At 28.0% G+C, this 21,717-nt stretch overlaps 1 protein-coding gene across 1 annotated transcript in view; it reads right to left on the bottom strand.

Moving 5' to 3' along the window:
• Positions 1 to 13,064, bottom strand: part of LOC132927866 (division abnormally delayed protein-like) — a 79,128-nt gene extending 66,064 nt beyond the window's left edge. Inside the window, exon 1 of the mRNA XM_060992449.1 lies at positions 12,328 to 13,064. Within this exon, the coding sequence (XP_060848432.1) occupies positions 12,328 to 12,496 (169 nt within the window). The 5' untranslated portion in view covers positions 12,497 to 13,064. The remainder of the gene's footprint in view (positions 1 to 12,327) is intronic.
• Positions 13,065 to 21,717: the final 8,653 nt, after the last annotated feature.

Below are 21,717 nucleotides of genomic sequence, written 5' to 3'. Positions count from 1 at the left end.
TATTACGATTTCATTGTAAATATATATTACATATATATATCAGAAATTGCGTCACTTGATTTTTTTCTATAATCCGTTTCATGTAACCCCGCGTGCGTGTGTGTAAAAATAGGAAAAACGTATGTACTGCTACAGCGTGGGTGCGACGAGCAGAAAATCACATTATGGACGGTGGTTTCGGCGTTCATCACAGAGGATAGAATACATATACATAATAATAATAATAATAATATACACGCTGCTGCTGTAGCGTGGGCCTTGAACGTCTAGAAATGACAATAGGACATATAATCGGGCGGAGGGAATACAATTTTTTTCCTTATTATTTCGTTCTCTTCTTTATATATATAATATTATATATTATTATTTTTATTATTATATACATAAATAATATAATAATGATTCGGTGCGCAAAGGTTCGGCGTCCTCGCACATCTTTGACACGTCCGCCATGTGTGTATTAATGTATTATATAGATACACTCGAAACTGTCGCCACTACTGTCGTCGGCCAGACACGGTGTATATAGTTTTTCCAACCAACCGTTTTCACTGTAGGTACGCTATACGCTATTAGACGCGATGCACGCGCACTCGGGCGTTTTCGGTAAAACTGGCCGTAGACAGAAAGAGAGAGAGAGAGAGAGAGAGATCATTGACCGCCGTCGTTGCCGTAGAGCCACTGCAGGTATAACGAATTTTAAATTACTGTATGCTGGTAATACACCCATCCAACACGAAAAGTGTATATGTGTGTGAGTACTCGTAATGGTAATTACTAATTAATATTATATTTATTGTATTATATGATAATAAACGATGTATTAGCATAATAATATGATCGATAAATATATAAATTATATAGTATTTTTAAACGTTTCAACCTTTTCTCTTCTACAACGGTCTAAAGCCGGTCAGAAAAAATAATTTATTATATGTACTAACTGTAATAGTAGAGTAGTAGTATAAATAATAAGTGATCGATGATTTCTATCTTAAACGAACATTATGTATATATTTGATTTGACAAACTAAAAAACCAGAATACATTATACTAATTGCTATATATATTATACATTATAGGCTCCTTGTCATATTTATTTGAGTAAATTTAATAAATAAAAAGCTATGCGTACAGTCTGCAAAACACTTTAAAAAACTACATTACAACGATGACCTTAAGTGCGATTTATTGAAGTAAAGATTTTCATACACAGTGCAACTCTGTAGGTAGATTAGCTTTAGATAGGAAAATAATTTATTTTTTAGCGACACAATGTTATCACACATACTGAAATCATAGTCATATATAGATATTATATTTTAGCTACTTATCTTTTGTCACATACGCACTGCGTTTTTATGTTATATCGTATATTATTTTTCTTCAAGTATCATATATTTTATTTTAATGCTATTAATACAAGTATATAATATTTCAAGCGTTATTTTTTTAAAACTTTTTTTTCTTCATAATTAAAAATGTTAATCTGTTTTCAACAACAAACATATTAACATAATATTATTATTTTAATGTTACGTATACCTAAGACTGTTGCTCGTATCTGTCAATATGTGTGACTTACGAGTTACATAATATAATTATTAATCCAAGCTGAACCGTTGCGGTCGGTCGTAATGTATAGTATAATTTCATGAATTTATCACCGCGACTATTATTAGGATACCTTCTATTTCTGTTGAGTTTTCTTTTGGCAGTTAGATATATAGCATATAGTCGTAAACAAGAAATGAAGCGACGACAGTAATTTATACGTAAAATAATATACACTTCGAGTTTAATTTCAACTCGCGACGTGTTATCCATTTAAACAGCTCGACGAAAGCCGAAAGGATACACAAATATAAAAACCGTTAGGTTTTTTTAAATTTAAAATTAAAACTGACGATTTAACAGTTTAATAATATAACTTCATTTTAACAAATCAGATCTGTATCGTTATTGATAATCTTATAAATTTAGGGTTGCAACATTTTTTTCTGTGACTATATTGCTCTAATAAATAATTATTATAAGTTTACTTAGTACTTACAAACAAAAATACAGCTTTTATGAAAATATTTGATTTGATTTAAAAATAAAGTTATTTATATTATCTGTATAGGTATATTTGAATGTATTATGCAATCATGCATAAATATGGTAATCAGTAAGCTCATGTAAAAAAAGAGACTACAGCCTTAATCCAGAACTATATATTGTATAGTGTTATGAAATATATGTAGTCACATCGTTTGGGTTGTCTTTATAATTATTAATTAATATTCACGTATGTAATAACCATAGAATATTATCATACCAACGAGCTACGACACAATGTAGATATGACATTATCCTGGACAAAATCATAGATCCGTGACCTTAACATAATCAAATACACGCATTCAATTGATAGTTGATATCCCGTGAATTTGATAATTTTGTATAAGATATATTATTAAATTAACTAACTGTAATATTACTGTCAGAATGTTCCAAAAATTACTAATTTTGAATGAAATGTTTGAGTGTGTACGCCTAAAATACACTCGTATTATATGTATTCACAATGGACAAATTAATTACTGATTGTGTTTATACGGTAATAACAACTTAAAAATGAAAACAATAGCAGCTTAAAAATAAATTATACATTATATTTTATTATTTTACTATGAGAAATTAGTGCTACAAACCACTAATTTGTGTATAACTGACAATTAATAATATACTCATGCTTTAATGAACATTTATTCAATTCGTTATGAATTACAATCATAATAATATAGATTGTAATGATGACAAATATATATAATTATAGTGAGCGTGGACTGCAGTTGCACATTTAGTGGTGGGGGAAGGGGATTAAGTCGGGTGCGGAATTTTAGGGATGAAGAAATTTAAATATCTACTTAGTAATCAATTTTTATCAGTCGTAGTTATGTAAGTATTTTTTTTTATAACGTAACTTATCAATCGTTTCTCCACCATGCATAGTTCGTAGGTAACAAAATTTAATTTAAATATTATTAATGTTTATTAATTTTTTTTATGTGGAAATATAAACTAAAAACTACGATACACTATTACCAATTAATTGTTTTAAAAATCTCTTTTATTTTTCCGGCAGAAATAAAGATTTAAACAGTTTTCATACGAGTCTATATATTGTATTCTATGGGAATATGGGATGGCATAGTAGTAATTCCATTTTATCAACTATAATACAACTTAAAATAAAATATAACTTATTAAGTAAATTATACTAAGTTTTCAAAGTTTTTGACTAAAAAAAATTAAATTTATCAACATAAATAGAAAAAAATTCAAATTTCTATAAATAGTTCAAAAATAACATGAAAATTAAATCATGTCTAATATACTAATATTTCTCCATTATTTTGAAAAGACTTGGTTGTTTTCTTCTTTTCCTTTCTCCCTCCCCCGAAAATGTATAATTATTTACTTTTTTCAAATATTATCTATGTTTCATGCAAAGATCAGTTAAAAATAGAAGTATAGTGACAATTTCAGGGAAAGGGTTACTAATAAAAAGGTGTTCCCAGGGTGAAATCATGCCTGATTAGTTTGATTATATTGTATATTATATTATATTGTATTATATTATACTCGTATTATATTGTTTTCAGTTTATAAACCTACTTTCTATAAACTAGGAATTAATTATAAAAGATAACTTATTTAAAGTCATTTCATAAAATTATAGAACTTGTAATTTCGTCCACAATAAAATAATGTTGTAACAGACCTGTAAATTAAATTTCTATATAGTAGCATGATAGGTAAAACTTTTTAATCAATCAGAGTTCAGAGGCAACACATACCTTACCAAGTTTAAAGTTTATACATTCATCAAAATATTATAGTGCACGTAAAGTTTGTACATGAACTATCGTTACAGTATGATATTATAGCTTTTATATATCATAAAATGACGGAAGCTATGATAAGTAAAATTCATATTTTAAAATGTTACTATTTTATATGGTGAATACTGAACACTAATAATTATTATTTGTGTATTAGTAGGTTTCATTAGTAGATAATTGTTTGTTTACTAATCAAATAAACTAAATTGTACAATAAATGAAATACTGTAATCGTTGGTATATTATAAAACAAGCAAAGAATGTATTCAAATTATTTTGCCTTTTATGAAAAATAAACATTAGGTTGTGACGCAATAGGGTTTGTCGGGTTCTAAACCAACTGAATTACAATTGAATACATTAGTTTTTACAGTGCTTATTTAATGCATATTATGTATATTATTATATCATAATTTAAGTATCTATAAATATTAAATATATATAATCCACAGAATTCTAAACAAATTAATCTGACGGCTACCTATTATATTATAAATCATAACCATTTTCACAGTCTCACATAATAGTTACGTTATATATTTAGTATATATATGTTTAAATCTAATATATTTAATCTGTTTGGTCTATTCAATATATCTGTACCAAAATACAAATACTAATATAATCTCTAAATCAGTAGTCATGATGATCATAAAAAGCCAACAATAAATTAATAACAACAATTAAAACCCCGTTTTTACACATTCATAATCATTGTCTTGATTTGCACACACAATTAAAATATGTCTTCCAAAAGAAAATATTACAAAAAAAGTCTCGATTTATTTATTGCGCGCACATATAGGTACAATGTAAAGCCCTTATCCGATGATAGTGCCCGCGTAACAATCGAAACAAACTGCTGACTCAGCGTCTCCCGAATAATCTTGCAGCGTATACAAGTACACATACCTACATTAAGAATAGTGACTTAATACGAAATGTTTGAATTCTCTTTTCGAACATTAAAACAACAAAAATAACCGCATATATACTACATACTCAATAAATAATTATTAAATGTCGAAAAAATATATTTGTTCCTAGAAGTTACACAATATAATATTATTGCACTTGATGTTTTTCAAAACGTCTCTATACAATATACATTGTATAGCAGGTATCTAAGAAAAATAAACGTAGGTTAGGCTGACCTATTAAAAAAAAAACGTAACGTATTTTATTATTTGAACATATTATTTTTATGATAGATACCTACGTATGAGATAGCTTTCGCACCATAAAAATAATTGAATTAAATAATGATAAATTTCAAAACGTCACGATTAATAGAATTTCGAATGATTTTTAATCGCCGAAGTGTTGGATTATACGTCTTCCGATATTAAGTACGTAGGTTGGTTTATACTGCACGGGATATGCTTAACTATATTATATTGTGTAAAGTGCTATAGCAGTTATATAAAGCGAGGGTCTTCGGAGTTTTTTTCTCCGGATTAACGACTGCACAACCACCACTTCTCCATAATATATTATATACATAAATATTACATAGTAATAACTAATAATGTAATATATTGTATTATCAAAAGAATATATCGTCTTAACGTCATATTCATTGACCAGCACGCGTATATATACACACACTTTTTATAACGCACGATCGTTTAACCCGATCTACGTAGCCATAGATGGCGGTTGTCTAACGCTCGAATGGCATTCCTAAGCACGCGCAATAGATTTACATTATTCGACGAGGGCGACGGCGGCGGTGTGCGTGACTCGAAAACGGAAATCGACTACGGACGGTTGGAAATTAAATTTAATAAACTTCGAGAAAAGCTCGATATTATCAAGTTGGTCGATTACCGCGGGAATAGACCCCCTCCCAATGAGTAGAATTACACATTATTATGTCTTAACAGTAATAGTTTTTAAATAAAATTTCATTTTTAATTGAACTTCGCTAAGTAAGATTTAAAAATAAAGTATAGCCATATACCAAATTTCTTTTTGCTGGTATTTGAACAGATATATAGTATTGAACTATATTGGTAATATTATTATAGTGAACAGATTGTGTAACTGTGTAAGACGTCGCATTGATAAAAATATCTGATCAAAACGATTTCCGTAAAAATAAACCATGGAATGGGTAATTTATAATATAAATCCTGAGCAGAGGAAGTGAGGGGAGCGGGGTACATAATATACTTATTATAGCCTAAGTCGGTGGCGGCAATGCGATCGTCGGCGGCGGTCGTCGTTTTCGACTCATCGTGGGAACATAATAATAATATTGTTATTATACAAGTTTCGGGTGTCCGGTGCTTCGTCCGCGGCGCGATTCAGGGACATGCGCGGCGGGGGGTGGGAGGACAGGTATATATACCGCGTGGGAGGTGTACGTGTACGGCGGCGGCGGGCCACCGGCGTTTAAAAACCATCGTTGCCAGACTTAATGGAATGCACCAGTGAGAGTGTGTGTGTGTGTGTGTGTGTGTGTGTGTTGCTCCGCAGCCGCCGCTACCCCGTTGAGCACCACACCGCCACCGTCACACACATACACATACTTAGAAATACATACACCTTTTCACGCGCTTTAAACCTGTGTGTTAGTATGTGCGTGTGTGTGTGAGCACACACCGGTCTCTTACGACGAACCGCCAGCACCACCGGTCGCTTTGACCAGAGCGCCAGGCACCACGTGTAATAATAATAATAGCAATATTGCATGAATTGGGAGTAGACGTTGGCGGGAACCTCGGTCCGGATGTCCGGATACACGAATACCGGCCATATAGCTACAGATGAGTGTTGCGGGAGAGGGGTTGTTAACCAGTTACCATCAACGACTATGTTTAGCATTTAAAAAATGTACTAATTTTCTCCAATCAAATGTATATTGACTAAATTGCTCTCAACGTAAAATAGCGTAACTATAGTATAAAAAGTACAACTTTACTATGACATGAGTAATTTTAAACACGTCAATTTTTTTAATTACATTATTTTTTTACAAATAACAATTTGTGCTGCTTTATCATTAAAAATATTGTATTCATTCTGTTAGTAAATAAATTTTTTTTTCATTATTTAGTACTAATAATCCTGTGTCAGCAATACGTTTTACCGTTACCTAATTACCTCCCCTATTTTACGACAGGTGTAATTTTGTGATCGGATACATAATATTTTGAGGATAACTGGTACATTTTACTCATAATAGTTTAAGAGGGAATCGAAATAAAAAAATTAAATTTTGAGGACAACTAATATATGCCTGTTAGGGGATGTGTCATTAACGATATCGAAATATTAAATTCAAAACAAGCTCTCCTGTAATATCATTCGTGACGAGTCACGTAATATATGTCAGTACTATTATTGTTATTTCACGAAATGTATCTATATAATATACTCGTATTGTGTTTGTATTGATGTACATAGGTACCATATCATAAGTCATAAACTGGTAATATTATTATGTGTGCGTGCGAAATAATGGATATTATACGAAAATATTACGTGTCAAGTGTACATTACAAGTACAAATAATGTTATATGCGTGAAAATGGACGAGTGTGCCTATAGTTTTTCATTTCTACAATACTTTTGAGAGGACTACATATAGCATATACGTATGATTTAGCTTTTCAGGTTTAACTTGTGTCATTGAAACTCGTAAAAGATCTGTGGTATATTTTAGTGCCTTACCTATATATTATTGCTAATAATATAATTATTATAATTTATGTTAATACCAAATAAAATTTATTGTTTGATATAAATAAATACTCAAGTATGATTCAGGGGGAGAGGCCCAGAATCCAAATACCCCCTCATTGGTTGCGCAACTATGGTTAGATCTGGCGCTATGTATAACAATTTCCACGGTTGTCACACAATACCTATTGTATAAAGAATATAATATGGTAAATATAAATAGTGGATTCACGTTACTCGAGAATAAACGCATATTATTATATTATTACTATTATTATTATATAGAGCATAAACGTACTTATCGTTTCAATAAGGTATTTTAATTTCCACACTGGTTCAAACTACGTAATTCCGTGTATTATTATTATATCTTGAGAAAAAAAACACAAATTATTATACCCTAAACCATGCTCAATGCAGAAATATTGTACAGTCATAATTCTATTTTATACGAATAAGATTACACTAAAGGGTGTTTCATACAGTGGACCATTAAAAATTTACAACCCGATTTATCATATTATTATTATTATTATTTTAAAAACTTTATATTTAATATACATTATACATACTGTTGATGAGCCTATAATTTTAGATTTGAACGTCATCAAATCATCACACAAGTAATAAAGCATAACATCATAAATAATGTGGAAAAGCTTTTAAATAATATTACCATTTACCATACCGTATTATCCTATTTACAACATTGATAAATCCATTTGGCCGACTTCCCGGATGAGTTTTAAATGAAACGTCTACTTTTTTCAACTCAAATGCATATAAGGAATTTTTAAGACCAATAAATCCGCCTTCCTATTATTAACTTTACAGACAATTGCGGAGTTATTTGGCTCATTCCCACTTTAATTCTACATTGTTTTACACACAGACGTGACAAACAGTGGAATCTCAAATAGGCTATTATAATATTTTGACTGCAATTCTGGAACGGATGTTCGGTCATGAATGACTGTTTTTACATTACCTATTGTATGATTATACAACTTTTAATTCATATTTATTTAAATTTTGAGTTCCTAATAGGCTATAATCATTTTGATACTAGTTTAGTATAATTTTAAACATTTTTATGAGAGTTATAATTATTATAATGCCATCCTATGGAAGATATTATAATACAATAGTTTAGTTTTCATTGTTGAAAAAAAACTTGATCAGTTTGAATCACAACATATTTTAGTACAAGTAATTATTATACTTGAATTATAGTTAACAGTAGATATAGGTATATTAAAAAAGTACTTACAAGTTACAATTCTCGGAAAACGGAAATTGTATTAAAGATGTCACGGCTGTTGAATTATATAATTAAATCACTTATTTTATGTAAATGGTTTTATTAAATAATTGTTTAAATTCATTTAGTTTGTTTGCATCCAATGTTGACAAAATGGACATAATATATTGTGGAATGAAAAAGTATAATATTAATTATTAATTAAAATAATTTCGAGTGTATTGTTAGCAATGAGATTTTATTAAGACGTAAAATTTTTTTAATGACCATATATTGGTGATAAAGTAACTTTTAGTGACCCGCCGGATTACTTTTTTTAATTTTGGCTAATGCATGAAAATATTGTCCGCGCCCACTTGGTCCGGTTGGCAATCAGCCACGGGAATTCGGCCAAACAACGATGTCCCCACCTAAGTCCCAATAGCACGTATGTCATGTGATAATATTCGTTATTTTATTGAGTTTTAGTTGTTTGGGCATATTTTGGTCAGCTAACTTTTTTCTATTTGTACGGCCTTCAATTTCAAACTCATAATATATACTGCCCACGTAGTACTACTGTGGGCAGTATTTGAATCATCTTTTTTATAACATACTACAAATTTGAACACGATTTATAACAGAGACATTTTTTTTTTTCAAATTAATTAGAAACTTGGATAAAACTCAAATTCAAAACAAAGCAAAATATATAAATTCAGTTAGAAACAACTGCATTAAATTTACATTGATTGACAGACACATATAATGTATAAAACATGATAAATAACTAATTAATAAACGTGTCTGTTAATGTATTTTTAATTATGATTGTTTTAATTCATCTATATTGCTTACAATTAACATGTTATGCAAATCATTTATTTTTAATTTTTTAAACTACTACAATAAATAATATTTACAGTATCAATTTTATTGTCATTAGTTTTCATAAAAGTTGTGTTTTTAAAAATACGACAAATACAAGATGATTAATTAAAACTAATCGGTCAGAAATTTGTCATTTTTATTACAATTAATATGTTAATAACAAGTTTTTAGACCCTTCATTCTACAGTATTATATGCACCTATAATATTATTGGATTCAGTTACACGTATCACGCGTGCACGTAATCGCGCCGGCGCTTGTGGTTACCGTGTTTTAGTTGAATTAATGGGAGGCGGCTGACTTGTACGGCAATAATATAATTTTATACGGAGAACATGAGATTACGATTACACAGTCCCTGTTACCATGGAATAATGAAGTCATTGTGATATAATTTACAAAATAACAAAAACCAACGCAACGTGTTCAATTAGGAATTCACTGTTCAGTACCTTTTTTTACAGAGATGAACACACCCTCGAGGTTAACATGATGTACATACGTAATAAATTATTATGGAAATTTAGTCTGAAAAATAATATTCAACTCAAACAGTAAATCCCATTTAAATCAAAATCATCCTATTATGGTATTACTTAATTAAATTAAAATTACTACTTATTGTTATCATTGCTTTTATTGGTAAAGTTTTATAACTTAAAAACTAAAAGAAGAAAAGCACACCACTATTTATTATTTTATTTTGTTGATGTTTTTTTAACTAAGTAGTCTTTGTTATCTCATTTTTATAAACTATGTTCAATCTAAAAAGTAGAAAGAAAGTAATTTTTTGTCGTAAAAAACCTCGAATGAAAAGAAATAAAGATGAGATTTTATAGCTGATTAAACTCTTTTACTGCATAACCATTATTTCGGATGAATCAATGGTATGTATTGCGTTTCTATAATACTCATTCTATGATACTATAATAGTTGTTAAAATTTAAAAGTATTAATTTATATTAATTTAATAATAATTTTATATTATCTTAATTTTAATTTAACTATGTATGAGAGGTTTATAACTAGGATTCCTCGTAACTCATAAGTTTAATATGCTAATACTATAGGTATATACAATTTTAGACTTTTTCAGCAACCTTCATACAAATTACAATTTTAATACATATAGTTACATTTTTCATAGTATATTCGAAATTTCTGATGGAACGGAAGGTTTTTAAAGTCCTCGAATACCACAGACTTTGCCACTCTACGTATGCAAATATAGCTTAACTTATTATGTGTGAGTATCATCGATAACTGATGTCTGTTAACTGTTAAGTACATTATAATACAATATGTATAATCATAATATATATTATTATACAGTATTATGTCTATCTATATAGTTAAATCGCTTTCAACAATTTTAATTTTAATGTGCATGTAATATTATTAAATATATAAATAACATGAATGATGAGTTAATTAAATAATATAATTATTAAAAAGTAAAATATTATGTATTGATATTAATTAAGAAAATTTTTAGAATTAATTTAATAAATATTATTAAAATTTAGAGTATTGTAAAATTTTTATATTTTTCAATTGAAAATTTTCCTTCTATATTATAGAGTATAAGATTGTTATACCACCCAAATGATTGTAGATTTGGTTGTACCACATTGAGTATAGCTATATAAGTGAAACTTTTAAGAAAAATATATTAAACCTACTCATAATAATAAATTCTTATTAAGTGGGCCAATCATCAGCTGATTGTACGTTTTCATAATATTATTACTATTATATATTTTACCATATCATATCAAACAAAAACAAATCAACAGTTGAATAGTAGATCTAGAGTTAAATATGAAATTTAACACAGTTATAGAATATCAATAAAGATTTCAATACCATGCACGATATATTTTATACCTATATTTGATTACTGTAACCATATACATTATCTACTTCGTCAACAACGGAGGAAATGTACTTGAATGCATTTACGAGTCAGTATTCAAACTGTTGCCGCGAAGTTAGACGAGTTGACATTACAGGTTTGTCAAACTCAATCATGGGACGAATCACTGCAGCGTGAAACAGCATATAATATACCTAGACAGAAACAGTTGCGGGGGAGGTGAAGTCAACGACTCCATGAACTGTATCTATATCGTAAGTCACTGTTCGGATGGCAGATGTAAAGATGAAGGATACTACTTACGTTTAATTTTATCACTAAATTTCTAATTTAATTTATTCATTTTTTTGCCACTTTTATCCAGATAGAAACTTCTAAATAAATGGGTAGTCTACCAGCTAGATTTTTGAAGTTGGATTTTTTTACATTAAGGTAAGTTATTCGTATACAAGTCAGAACGGTAGCATTTAGATTTAAATTTTTTATTTTTCGTTCCGATCACAGATCCTCACATAAACGTGGTACAAGCACGTCTTATAACTTCCTCTGTTATCAACGGGACAAAAAGCAACGACTTGCTACTGTGGTACGTATAATAACAACCGTTATTACTCGCTCGCGAACTTGAGCTATCGTAAAGCTCGACGTGCCGCTGTCACGATGATATAACATAGAGTGTCATAATAATGATTACAGTAAGTACCTATAAATATATCAAGCCGAGAATGAACTGTGGCGCTTACCTTGGTCGATCCGCGACGTCGGCGTGTCGTATAGGCCGACCGACCGGAACCGCTGTACTGCTACGCGACATTCTCCGTCTGTGGTTGACTCCGCAGACGTCGGGTAGGCGCATCCGTCCCACCGACGGTGCACCGACAACACGATTACCGCCAACAAAAACCTCCGCATGTCGGACTCGGAGGTGTGGGCGGCTCTGCGACAAACTCGAAGGAGTACCTCCTGTTTATTTAATATCGGCTATACGTATTTATGCACGATGGAGCGCGGAAACGCGATCGGAAACTGTTGCACACTCGCGCGACCGCCAGCGACACGGCGCTATATATTTTATTATTATTATTATTAAGTATGCGTACAGGTATAGTTTGCGTGAAACCTATATAATATAATAGCCGTACTTGTATATAATACTATACTATACTCCGTCTCCGGAACTTAAGTCAAAAACACGTGTGAAAAAAATTTTATCAAATTCGGAAAAAAACTACCGCACACCCGATGGACGAAAATCGCGCGAGATATCTATTGTATTGCGCACACGGTGACGGTTCTGCGTACTCAACGGTTGGAATTTTCGCACATTTCTCAGTATTAAAATTATATTTAATATAATTATTATTATTGAAACCGATGATGAAAATACGAATACGATGGCTGCGGCGGCGGCGGCGGCGTCGGTACCACAACGCACGTACAGCTCAACCGGGTGTGAACGGCACGACTGACTGACGAATTCGCGGCCGATGCACGTCGTCATCGGGGGCGCCGCCGCAACGCGACGGGTGGGCGGTCACGATCTGGAAAAGCAGGGGCGGAGGGACTTCTGCTGTTGTGGCGGCGGTGGTGGTGGCGAAGACGTCGGTCAGCTGAGCCGGACTGCTGCGGCGGCGGGTCGACGGCCGCGCACTCCATCTGTCGGCCTACGGGACGGAGATTTGCCAATTTTTAAAACGTGCAATTTATTTTTATCGTCTCTGCAATAATTTGAACATTGTGTGTACGTATTATTATATTATCATTACGCTCGAACTAATATTTATATTTTTATACATTACGTATATTATGAGCACATTATTATACTTATAAATGTAAAAAGGTCATAACATTTTTTTTTATTTTACTTTAAGATTTATCTACACATAATATTGTCCAAACTAGACGCAAACGCAGGGATGGGTTTCGGGTGTTTAACCTCCCCCCCTCGAAACATCGAGAACAAAAATAAATTATCTGACCTACAAATATATAACTAATAAATAAATTATTAGTTATTTAAAACTTTCCCGTGGTTTGTAAATTGACATACACAATAAAATGATCATTATACTGTCAGAAGGCTCGGTTCGGCCAAAACAACCAGATTTTGTATTTTACCTAATTTTTACTCAAATAAAAAATTTACCCGAGGGCCCTTGATTAATATCTAAGGTCCTGTGCCTAATGTGGTCATGTGGTCAGTTGTCGAACAAAATTAAATAAGAAATAAAAATGTTGGATATATTTGATTAATATATCGTGAGAAAAAGATATATTAGCTTAACTTAATAATGATGAAATTATTAACAATTTAACTGTAACCCTATAGGTAAAAAGTGAACATTTAAAAAAATTGTTTTAGGTTTAATTTTTTTTTATTACCTTTTTTATTTATTTTATTCTTTATTTGAATATTATAACATAGTTACACAACAAACTACAAAATAACATATTTAAAAATACACACGATTTTAACTATAAACTTATTATAGTTAAAATGACGTAAATAAAATTTCATAAATTGGTCGATTGATTAAAAAGTGTTTTACTTTCGAGACGACAAATGTCGCAAAAACATAATTGAATCAATAAATAAAATATAAGTATTATATTTTAGAATAAACAGTATCAAAATACACCTCGCATACAGTTAAGATTGAAAGTATAGTGATGTACAGTACATCACGAATCAATTTGTCAAAGAATATTAAATATATGAGTTATACACTTACGACAGTATATTTTTTCTACTTAACCTTTTTGTTTTATGTTTTATTTCTCCTGACACTCAGCACAAATTCAAATACATCTAAAAAACAACCTGGATAATATTTTTACTGCTAGTTAATAAGTTAAAAGCAGCGGCACCTAACCTGAAATTTCTTTAAGTAACCACTTTTTATGAACGATTATATTTAAATTTCAGCGTTGATTCCTATTAAATATATAACTACTTAATTATTTGAATTGCCAGGTTAGATTTTTATTTTTATTATAAGTGTATAGCATAAATTACGAAAAACAATATACAAATTATGTTTATGAAAAACAATGTATTTAAAAAAAAAGTTACATAATTACACAACTAAAAGTAGAATTCGAATTTGGGCTATTGTATGTTCAATTCAGGGCCTGATTAACCAATAGGCTGAGTAGGCTACAGCCTAGGGCGCCAATCGGCCAATGTTAAATTGGGGGCGCCACAAAATATTTTTTTAATTATACTAGGGTGCCAAATCAATCCTAGCCTACTGGCGACCAACTCCTTAATTAGGCCCTGATGTACATGTACCTATTACGCTTATATCATGTAGACTTATTTATACTGTATAAATTAATAACATTATTTATTATAGCTAATTTATTTACATTGTACGAGTATGTGATAATATATGTATTTATGTATATATATATATAACGGAAAGCGTATATTTTATATCATAGCAGTTTTTTCTAAAAATTCAATATACTCAAATCATCATCAAGTGACGCACGAATCAGCATTCGGTACACGTAGGAATATCCTGACTAGATCATGGGAGTTAGGTATATATAATATATATACCTACATTTATATATATATATATATATTAATTAATCAAATTAATCTTAATATACTGAATAATAATATAGAAAATACGTCTATAATTTTATTCGTGGAATGCAACTACACATTACTGATAAGTCAATAATAATTACTTTCAGAAGAGACACATATACTGGGTGATTCTTTTATCGAACAAAATTCGTTATTTCAAAATATTTTTCTTACATAATTTTCCGTCAAAATAAAATAATTTAATTTTAAATTATATTTTATCGTTATAATTTTTTAAGTCTTTTACTTTTTTGAATGACAACATACATTATAAACTTCATATTCGAAAGCAAAATAATTTTTGGAGTATTTGTATACATAAAAATTAAAATTCGGATGAGAAGTTTATGAATTATAAGTATTTAAAGTTTATAAGTGAGTGGCGGAGTAGTAGACCAATATTTTTCGAGGTATTCCACTCCCCTCGCCAAAACTTTAAATACTTATAATGTACTCGTCTGAATTTCATTTTTTATCCATTGAAATATTTTTCTTCAGAATATGAAATTAAAAATGTTTATTGTTATTTAGAAAAAGTAAAAAACTTAACCAACTGTAGTGATATAAAATATTAAAAAATATAATTTTTTTCAAAATGTTGTTTTATTTCGACTGTATATTATGAAAAAAAAATATTTTTAAAAACATTAATATACTTGAAAATAATAAGTGTTATTTAATGAATCATCCTGTATAGTAGAGATTTGGGTATTGGGTGTGACCCACACCCAGGTAATTTAGTCGCTAATTGACCAAGATGTTTCATCCTTGCAGGCCTTCAAATTTTAAAATAACAAAATTAGAAAAATCGCTCTGCAGTAGAAGGTTAAGTGTATCTCAGCACTGACTAAGCCACTAATATAAATGTATTAAATTTAAATTGTATGATAAACATTATAAACGAAAACAATTGTGTAAGTACTAAGATGATTCGTTAATTTATTTTTTTCAAAATATTTTTTAACATAATATGTTATCATATTATGAAATAATATACGGTAGTATAAATATTTTAAATAATCATTGTGCAAACAAAATAAAAATATACGGAGTGCCGTGCAAAACATCAGTGGTGCCCTAGGGCAATTATATATTGCGCCCTTAATCATAGACGGACATTGGGAAGGGGAGAGCTTTAAGGGCTTTTTTGACGCTCTTTAAAATATTGCTACTTTTGCCACCCTTGGGCACTTGCCCCAATCCCGCACTCCTTTGCACGGCTCTGAGTATACGTAATATCTAAAAGTTTTTTGTTTATATATTTATATTTTTTGTTTCGTAACAAAATATATGTAAACAAAATGTTTTATTTAAATCTATTTTTTTTTTAATTATCTACAATACGTACATTTCCATATATTTTTATTGTTTTTAAATTGTATTTAAAATAGCTTATGAAAAATCTTGTATCAAATAAACAAGTCCTTAGATATTAAAATTATAATGTTATATATGTACATAAATTAGTATAAAAACTAAAAAATGTTGTAAACATCCATAAGTAGCTCAAAAAGTTCATATTTTGTCTAATAAATGTAAATTTTATTAAAAAATATATATTTATTTTGTAAAAATTTAAAGTATCTTATTATAGTTATTAATTTTTGTATTATAACAAAAATACAAAATTGATTTTGTCATAAATTAGTATTTGTAATTATTACCATTTTTCCTACTTTCCTACTTGTTTAAAAAAAAGTACTAAATATTTTTACTTTTTACATACATTTAATAAAATTTACCAATTACGCCCAAATTAGTACCTTAAACACTCCCAAAATCGATGACTTAAGTTTTTAAAGGTGTGACAAACAAACAAGACACATCAGTTTAAAACCAACGCAATTCGGGCTTAAAAGTATAACATACATATCAGTTACATAACAGTACTTTAGAAACGGTCTGTGGTTCAATATCAATAATATTACTATGTTTTTAATTTGCATTGGATAAATAATGATCATTGCTAAAACCACTATAAGACTATAAATATTAATATTTAGATGGAAATTTATAATTTAATTTTGTAGAACAAATACATTTAATAATTAACTTTTAATGTCCGAAGAACTAGGAATATAGATATTTAATCAAATTACATTATAAAATATATCATTCTTCAATATATTTATTACTTTTTTTACTATTTATTTTAGTGAAATTTATTAATTATTCAAGTGGTTATATTCTTATAATTCATCAAAATATGTTAGTACTAAAGTACTTAATTAGGTAATGGGAAAAACAGTTATTAGGAGGTATATTGAAAAATTATAATGTGTTTTAATTATTATCTCATATTTATTCTGTAATTTATAATAACAACATGCAATATTGCACAACTCTTATAACACGTGCATGGTGCTGAAATCTTTATTTGATAGTACACATTAATATAGCTTAATTCTTATCAATAAAACATATAAAAAATGATAGAGTACAACTCTACAATTTATAAGTGGCAGTCTGCAGTTGGCACTAATATTATGCATTTGTAATTCCATTGTGTTTTAGAAATTCAAATCCTGATAAAAAAAATTCGCTATTATTGATTTTTATTAAGTATTAAATACATTTTATTCATTTTCTTGGTTTTTTTTTTTTTTAATTTGTTGAAAAACTAATATCAATTTAAAGCTGTTACTTATAAAAATAATTTTTGAATAATATAATAATATTTAATAATAATAATAATAGTTTATTGTCAAAATAATATTTTATATAATAAAGATAACAATAATAATTTCAATAATATATAACTAACTATAATATTTAGCCATTTTGGTATTTTTTAAACTTTTTATACCATAATTATGTTTTAAGCTATTACCTATGTATAATAAAACATCACACAACATTATTAATTCAATTCAAAAGAAATATTTTTATATAACTGCAATACTGTAATCAGGATAAGTCTTACTTAAAATGGTAATACTCGTGCCAAATGTGTTTACTGTTTACACATTCCTCCCTCTATATATAAAAACATATCATTGAAACATTTGAAACTGAAAAATGTGAAATACAATAGTCTGAAAATGTTACCAGCTATTTGTTAACCATGAACTGAATACTCATATACCTAAAATCCTCTAAACGCATAATAATTTATCAAATTTTTTTAAAATAATAATGTGTAAAATATCTCCAAATTGATATTTTACTCACAGATAATAATAAAATAAAATTGAAGACTTTTCGAGTACAATGGCCAATATATATTAAAGTTTGAATCATCTTGTACAATAAATAACAATAATACAATTTAATACATATAATACAGTTATTGTTTTAAAACTAAAATGTAACAATAACACAATTGTATACATATACAATAATATTTATCGTTATCAAAACAATTCAATTACTATAAATGTTAATACAAATACACAAAATATAAAAATGACGAATTAAATTATGTACATAGATTACAGATACATACATGAAATTATTATCAAAATTATTTTATTGGTTTAATCAAAATAACATTTTATAATACTTTTTAAATAATCATATGTTAATTAGACAAAATTTTAAAAATTATTATTAAGTTTCATATAATAAGTTCTTGTGATTATTTTTAAAATTGACCAATTTCAAGTCCATAAAAATAGCTCAAGAATATTAAAAATGTATAGTTAGAACTCAAAATATTTTAATGTATTATGTTTCAGTAATTTCATATAATCCGCTGAAACGATTTATTTACAAGTAAGTAATATCAATGGTTATTACTTTTATATTCAAAAGCTAAACTATTTGCTGCTTACGAATTTACATACAAACTATAAGTATAATACGATATGAAATCACTGCATCGTAAGAATATTATTGTTGTTGAAATATTCGTTTCAATTTGTGTTTATTAAACTGGTTTAAGGAAAATGTATATATAGATATTTCGTTATTTTATAGGAAGGGAAACTTAATCTTGACAACTAATTTGATCATTTCATTAAAAGTCTATACGAAAAATTGTTTTAAAAAGTATATATTATTATTACTTATACGTATGCATATTATTAATGATTAGTAATTACTGGTTGGTAAGTTCTGATAATATTTAGATAAAGATTATTTAAAATAATCTTATATTTTATAAATTATGCTAATTACGTTTTATTAAACTATTATAATATTTTAATAGACCTATATAGATAGTCCACTTTACAGAGTTTTACTGCACATTTTGGGGAGGCTGATAATAATAATAATTACACGCAGACAAGTTACCCTTTTAAAAGCTACTTACTTGTAGACAATGAAATAATATAGTATAGTAAAGTAATATTATAATTTTTGGTTTTAAGAAATAATAATAATTATAAATACCGTTTATTATAAGATTATAGTAATTAAAATAATTTTAATTATATTGTAAATATATTACAAAAAGAAAAAATGTTTCAACAATCTTAGGTAAGTACCTACATTATTTTTTGTATAATTTTGTCGGCCACCTGAGAATGTAAATATAATTATTACCTCCTATCAATCAATGTATAATATGTGTTTATTTTTTAAATATAAAGACATTTTTTGAAATATCATTAGAGTAGTTGTACTGGCCTGAAAATTATTAACAGAAAAATGAAAGAAGAATTGTCGTAGAATTAATAAAGCTTATTTGCTCTCCTCGAAATGAAAAATAATATATTAAAGATTAAGTTTTTAATTGTGTAATATTTTTTAGTGATTTAATAAATTATACAGTTACATATTTTAAAATAAAATTCGTTAGAAATATATTATAAAACACCTATATGATAATTAGATACTAATTTTAATAATATATGAGTTTAATAGTTAAATTATTAACCTAATCCAACTCATATATTATATTATATCATGAGAAAATCTAGCTCATTGTATTATTTGCGTTTTGTGTGTGTAAGTATTTTTATTTTTATTTATTGATAAACAATTGATGAACAATGATTTATTACTTAGTGAAATTTATACGATTTCTTAATGGAGGGAATAGAAAAATGTATCATATAATTTACCATAGAGTCGTAGCCACCATACTTCCAACCTACCACAGTCAAAATGTAATAAAGTATTAAGTAGGTATATACTATAAACATTAAATCTCGATAAATATTATTATTACTATGCCTCATATTTAAAAAAAAAATTCAGTTGTCATTAAAAAGATATATATATATTATCTATACGAATTTGTATTGATTTAAGACATCATACTAAAAACTAGTTCAGACAGTTTAATAATGACGGTTTGAATATTTAAGTAATTGTAAAATTTAAAAATGTTGTCAAATCGTTTTGAAAAATATAAACTAATAAAAAATTATTGATCAATAGATAAATTATTTGCTACTTTTGATACAGTAAACGCATGAAAAACATTAATTATAAAAGTACCAGTTATTTGAAATTATTAATAAAACCTCGGGGGAGATGGTATACTCTCTATAAGTTATTGATTATAGACTATTCCTGTAGGTGTAATATTTTAAATATTTATATTGTCAAAAATTGATTAATGGAGATATTTTGAAGGTGAACCGTGGAAAATTATATAATATACGGCATTTTTTACACGAACTATACAGAAAACGGATCGTGTACAATTATATTGTAACAATTGTAAACACGAGTACGTGAAAAGTATTAGAAAATTTTTATTACGTGTTCAAAATCATATAGACATAAATTACAAATCCGAATCAAGTGAAAAAGATTAATTTATCTAAATAAAGTTTATGTACCACATGACCCGTTTCAGAATTATTGCATTATAATGCTCGTTATTATATATTCTATACCATATTTTAGTTATTGTACTATACTGATTATTTGTTGTTTGTGTTACTTTATCATTGTCGTTGAACTTAGAACTTAGTATAATACGATGTAATAAAGATAACGAAGACTTGATGACCATTCGAGCAATAGTCCGTCCGACTATTATGTAGTCTAGTTGTAGAAAAAACACTTAGAAACTTTTTCTCTGGGGAAAAAAACTTGACAGAATAGATGTGATAATAAATGTTAATACAATTTCATACATTGGATTAAATTATATAATAAACTTCATATATCTATGTACATAGGAAATATTATAAAATGAAATAAAATACAAAATGAAATAAAATATAAAATATAATTAGAAATACCTGCAGCACTGAAAAAAATGTTGTATAATGCATCAAACACTAAAAGTGCACAATTTTGATCTTAATTAGATATAGTATAAATAGTATAATAAGTAATTTGTAATGTCTGGAGAATTGGATAAAATTTTTTCGGCGTTTTCTGTGTCATTCCAATCTAATCATCAAAACTTTAAATATGTGTCAGTAATTAGTACCTTATTAATACCTAGTTAGAAGTTATAGTTGTACTCGCTAAAAATTAACTGTTATATTTCGTATACCAATTTATTTCGAAAAAATTAAATGAAAACATATGTTGCATTTAAATAATATGAAAGCTTAGTTAAATATCAAAAAATATAATATTTATTTAAAACTATTGTTTTGACTTCAAAATAATATGTAATAAAAAT

The sequence above is a fragment of the Rhopalosiphum padi genome, chromosome 1 (assembly GCF_020882245.1).
Source record: "Rhopalosiphum padi isolate XX-2018 chromosome 1, ASM2088224v1, whole genome shotgun sequence".
NCBI lineage: Eukaryota > Metazoa > Arthropoda > Insecta > Hemiptera > Aphididae > Rhopalosiphum > Rhopalosiphum padi.
The sequence above is the reverse complement of the archived record's forward strand: the minus strand, read 5'-3'. Positions and strand labels throughout refer to the sequence as shown.